This window comes from Octopus sinensis, linkage group LG15, assembly GCF_006345805.1.
Source record: "Octopus sinensis linkage group LG15, ASM634580v1, whole genome shotgun sequence".
NCBI lineage: Eukaryota > Metazoa > Mollusca > Cephalopoda > Octopoda > Octopodidae > Octopus > Octopus sinensis.
In genome coordinates, this window is record NC_043011.1 from 21,791,634 (window position 1) to 21,797,633 (window position 6,000).

The 6,000-nt window shown below is 37.6% G+C and overlaps 1 protein-coding gene across 3 annotated transcripts in view; it reads left to right on the forward strand.

Moving 5' to 3' along the window:
• The window catches only part of LOC118766229 (G patch domain-containing protein 4-like), a 28,518-nt gene that overhangs the window by 9,498 nt on the left and 13,020 nt on the right, over window positions 1-6,000 (forward strand). For all 3 annotated transcript variants that reach the window (XM_036509531.1, XM_036509530.1, XM_036509532.1), the window contains exon 3: window positions 1,822-1,902. In XM_036509531.1, coding sequence (XP_036365424.1) covers window positions 1,870-1,902 — 33 coding nt within the window. In that variant the 5' untranslated portion in view covers window positions 1,822-1,869. The remainder of the gene's footprint in view (window positions 1-1,821; window positions 1,903-6,000) is intronic.

Sequence of the window (6,000 nt, forward strand, 5' to 3'; positions counted from 1 at the left end):
GTACAATAATAATAATTTTTTACATGGGTGTGAAGCCTTACGTTACAGCAAGAGGGAAAAGTCAATTACGTTAACCCCAGTACTTTACTGGCACTGTGTTTTATTGAACACAAAAAAGATTAAAGGCAAAGTTGACCACAGTAAGATTTGCACACAACATATGGGATGGAAGCGCTCCATCAGTTACGATGACGAGGATTCCGGTTGATCTGATTAACGGAACAGCCTGCTCGTGAAATTAATGTGTAAGTGGCTGAGCACTCCACAGACACGTGTACCCTTAACGTAGTTCTCGGGGATATTCAGTGTGACACAGAGAGTGACAAGGCCGGCCCTTTGAAATACAGGTACAACAGAAACAGGAAGTAAGAGTGAGAGAAAGTTGTGGTGAAAGAGTACAGCAGGGATCACCACCATCCCTGCAGGAGCCTCGTGGAGCTTTAGGTGTTTTCGCTCAATAAACACTCACAACGCCCGGTCTGGGAATCGAAACCGTGATCCTACGACTGCGAGACCGCTGCCCTAACCACTGGGCCATTGCGCCTCCATGCACACAACATAAAGAGCTAGAACAAATGAGGCAAGGTATTTTTTCCAAAGCATTAGTGATTCTGCTTATCCAGTACCCTTTTAATAATTGTTTCTAATATAGGCACTTTTCCATCCTCCCCATCATCAGCTTCCACACATATCTTGTGTATACAGTTAGATTCCTATGATCTATTGTAGTTGAGCATCCAGTGGCACTTGGAACATCCACTTCAGAGGATGCTAATAGCTTCAATGGTGAAATGTACACAGGAATAAATGACATAAAACTTGTATTTATCATAATTTCTCTCTCTCTCTCTCTCTCTCTCTCTCTCTCTCTCTCACACACACACACACACACACACACACACACACACACACATATATATCCTGTCTACCACTGCAGAATTGATGGCGGTGCTGGAGTCACATAAAAAGCATCCTGTACACGCTGTAGAGTGGTTGGTGTTAGAAAAGGCATCCAGCCACAGAAACCATACCAGAACAGACAATGGAGCCTGGTGCATCCCCCTGGCTTTACCAGCTCCAGTCAAACCATCCAACCCATGCCGGCATGGAAAATGGATGTTAAGTGATGATGATGATGACATAGAGCAAATGAAGTTTATTGAGACAGATTTTCTATGGCTAGATGCCCCCCTGTCACCAGTCCTCACCTGTTTCCAAGTAAGGTTGTATTTCTGCACGGCCAGGTGTTTATGCAGAATATTGGAAATGAATGCTACTGCTTGTATGACAGTGATATTCATTTACAACCGTCACGTTATGTCAAGACAAGGTAAGACACTCACATACACACACACATATATATATATATAAACATATACATATATATATATATATACATACTTATATATATATAAAAAACAATCTAATTTTTATATATATATAAACGGCGGTGCATCAGCATGGCCGCAGCTCTGAGCTGAAACTAGAAAAAAAAATACATATATATATATATATATATATATATATATATATACCTCGCTCAGAGAGTTAATATATGTATTAAGGGTATTACTATACATAATGCCTCACTCTAGGAGGGACTCTAACAGTCAAAACTACATAATAAATAAACATTCTACTGAACTCAAGGGAATGCAACTCTCGAAGCAAGCATTTTAAAAACAGAATTCAGCTGCATATCATATGATTTCATAATTAGTGCACAAAATGCACTTTTCAATCGTCAGTGCAAGCATAATTCAAGATACATATGTATCTTGAATTATATATATATATTTTTTTTTTTCTTATTTTCTGTAGCTTGGACATATTCCGGGAAGCGATCTTACAAGAAACTGGTGGGATCAAATGTATAATGATGCTGCTAAGAAGATTTCTGTGGTAAGACACAAGTTGCTTACTTTTTAATGATCACTAAAATCCTTTTTCTTTTATAGTACTTTTCAATGAAAAGGTCTTCAGATTCAGTCCCACTGCACAGCACCTCTAGTGTATATCTTCTACTATAGCCCAAGGCTGACCAATGCCTTGTGGGTGAATTTTGTGGAGAGAAACAGTGTGAAAGCCCATTGTGTGTGTGTGTGTGTGTGTGTATCTGTAATACATTAAAAGTCAGTTTGAATCTTGCTTGCTTGCTTGCAATGTTACCCAGCCAAATTGTCACATAATGGGAAAATACTATGAATTAAGTTTACCCTGAAATGTTAATATGAACGGAATAAAACAAATTTTGTGTGAATCAGACAAGTAGTTTTAAAGATGTTAGAGGTTTTTGGGTATAGATACCCAAAATGGTGCATAATGGGAAAATATTCCGAAAATAATCTTCGTCCTGAAAGGGAAGAGACTCTTATCTTTCTATTAGACAGTGACTTGAGAAAGAAAAAATATGAGTATTTTACTGTAAATGTTTCTATTTTCACATTTGTTAAACAATATTTTAATTATTTAGAAATATTTTTAAGTGAATGTGAATTCAAAAATATAAGTTGCTTGTACAGTAAGTATTTATATTTTAGCTTTCTTTAAACCAAAAATTTTAATGTATTTTAAAATTATCAAGTGAATACCATTACAAAAATTTTTGTTTGGCATATTTAAAAAAATATTTTTAAGTGAAAATGACTTTAAAAATACAGTAAATATTTCATAAAAGATCCATTTTTAACCTTGGTGTGAAATAGTTTTTTTCCATAGGTTTTTTCGAGTGCATTCAACAAATCTCGCCGCCAAAGATTTGGCTGCTTTTTCTAGCATGCCATGCTACCTTGTAACAGCTATTTGCGATAAAGGACCCAAAATACCTGTTACATGGTAGCAGAGTGTGCAAGAAATAGCAGCCAAATCTTTCCTTTTCTGGGGAAAGGAGCCGTTTACACATGATTTTTATGTCACGATCATTGAAAGCATGCAAAATATCCTGGAAAAGAAAAAAAAACCTACAAAACAAAACTCCATTGCTGGGAAACTCTGAGTTTCCTGGTGACCCCCACAGGTAGTCTAATATATATCTGTGTGTCTTTGTGTCTCTTCCACCACCACCATCACTGCTTCACAACTAGTGTTAGTTTATATCCTCTTAACATAGCAGTTCAGCATATGAGAATAAGTACCAGACTTTAAAAAAATAAGTACTGAGGGTCAATTTGTTTGACTCAAAAGCCTACAAAGTAGTACCCTAGCATGGCCATCATCCAGTGACTGAAACAAGTAAAAGATAAATGAGTGGTTGCTTGATCTGCTAAAAAAAACAGTAGGCAAATATCTCTTGTCATACCCTTCCACATTAAAAAAGGTAAGAATATCTCAACAGTGCAGGCCTAGTTAAAACTGTTTTCAAGAAAGAGACAAGAAATTATACCTCCACCATCTCAGACAAGGAGGGCACATAAGATAATGTGGTCCTGATTTCCTTATACATGTTGGTTTCAAATTTTGGCACAAGGCCAGCATTTCAGGGAATTGGATAAGCTGATTATATCAACCTTGGTGTTCAACTGGTACTTATTTTATCAACCCTGAAAAGATGAGAGGCAAAGTCAACCTTGGCAACATTTGAACTCAGAACATATAGTCGAACGAAATACCACAAAGCATTTTGATGGTGTGCTAACGATTCTGCCAGCTCACTACCTTAAATCTATACATATTAAAAAGATGGATAAGTCACAACTGGAATGTGTTTGATTATAGGTTTGCTTGATCAGGGCTGACCTAGGGTTAAGCAGTAACAATAGCAACAGTCTTTATCAATATTCTTAGATTTGTTTTCATCCTTTCAGGGTTGATAAAATAAGTACCAGTTGATATAACTGACTTGCATCCTCCAAAGTTGCTGGTCTTGTACCAAAATTTGAAACCATTGTTTTTAGATTTGTACAGGCAGCAAGCTGGCAGAATCAGCAGGCTGGGTAAAATGCCTAGTGGTGTGGCATTTCATCTGTATTGACATTCTGAGTTCAAATACCTCTGAGGCTGAGTTCACCTTTCATTCTTTCGGAGTTGATAAAATAAGTACCAGTTGACCACTGGAATCAATCTAATTGACTTGCCCAGCCCCCAAAATTGCTGGCCTTGTGCCAAAATTTGAAACTAGTATTTTTAAGTTTGTAAGGTGGTGGGCTGGTAGAATCATTACTGTACTGGGGAAAATGCTTAGCAGCATTTCTTCCATCTTTATATTCTGAGTTCAAATGCTGCCGAGGTCAACTTAGCCTTTCGTCCTTTTGGAGTCAATAAAATAAGTACCAGTTGAGTGCTGGGATCAATGTAATTGATTTAACCCCTTCCCCAGAGTTGCTGGCCTTGTGTTAAAATTTGAAATCAATATTTCCAGATTTGGAAATGCCAAGAAAGCAAAATTTCACAAGAGCACTTTAGAAATGTTAAGTCCTAACATATTGATGTTTAGTCCTAGAACTCTGATCAAACAGCCCTATAGTCAAAGGATCAAAGACGTTCCAACTTTGACTATTTTGCTTTTATGTTTATGATTACATGGCTCGTTGTGTCTTTCATCTTTCACTTGTTTCTGCTTTTGAAATGAGCTCATGCTGGGGTACTCCCTTAAAGGGTTTAGTCAAACAAATTGATCCCAGTACATTTTTTTTAAAGTCTGATATTTATTTTATCAGTCGCGTTTGCCAAACCACTAAATGCCCGGGATATTAACAAAAGAATACAAGTTGTCAAACAGTGTGTTGGGGACAAACACAAATACAAAGACCCACACATATAATATATATGATAAGTTTCCACATAGTTCCTGTTTGCCAAATTTACTCGCAAGGCATTGGTTGGCCTGGAGTTATAATAAAAGAGTCTTGCCCAAGGTGCCATTCAGTGAAATTGAACCTGAATCCACATGGTTGCAAAACAAGATTCCTAACCACACAGCCATACTGAGTGTTTTTTTTCTCTCTTAATGGTAATTTCAGGAAGATTTAACTGCTATTTCTACCAAGTTTAGCAAGCAAATAGAGCCTCCTTCATTGGCTTGATGTTTATGTGAACACCAGTGTAACTGGCTGGTGTAAAACAGTAACATTAACACTGAAACTGAGTGATTCATGAAGATGTAGTACTAACACAACAACAACAACAAGCATTTCAAAGCCATTTTCCTTGGTAAAGCGGGTTTTAACATTATGGAAACTTTTATATCAAATTCCACTCCGTTTGTAGCATTTGGACCTGTCTCCAGTTTGAAATAACCCAAGAGCAGTGGTTGATTCCTTCCATCCTTCTCCTCACCAGTCTTAGGAATCCTGCAATAAAATCATGGGTACTGCTTTCCTCTAAGCCACTAGAAAAAGAAATAATAGATCAACTCTGCTCAAGCAAGCCGTATGATCAAAGGTGTTTCGGCCATGATCTTCCTATCCTTTTGTAACATCAGAAACTTCATTGTCTTCTTTATCCGTCTTTAAGATAATAGTGTGTCATTTTGGGAAGCTTTCATTGCTGTTTCTAACAGCTTGATCAATCACATAGAGGGCTGCTTTGTTGGCTCTTATCAATACAGTCTTTTCATAAGGAGTTGTTATGATAGACATTTTGCAGTGTACTTTACTGATAAGTCACTCCCTGTAATGTATCTATATGTTTATTCTTATATAAGTTACTTAACACCTTAATTATTATCTTAATTATAGTATGTTTGGACACATTTTGTTTGAGAGTCAACCAGCAGTGCTATATGTCCAAGATGCTGGGCCTCTTTACTGCTGGTATCAAGTACTGCTGAGGGACACACATCATGAGTACAAGTCATAAGATCACACTATATCAGTCAAATGCCTCAAAAGCTGCAATGCTCTCTCCCTCCCTCCCTCCCTCTCTCTGTATCTATCTCTATCTCTCTCTTTTTTCTATATAAGTGCCAGCGCCGCCCCGACTGGCCTCCGTGCCCGTGGCACATAAAAAGCACCATCCATTCATGGCCGTTGCCAGCCTCGCCTGGCCTCCGTGTTTGTGGCA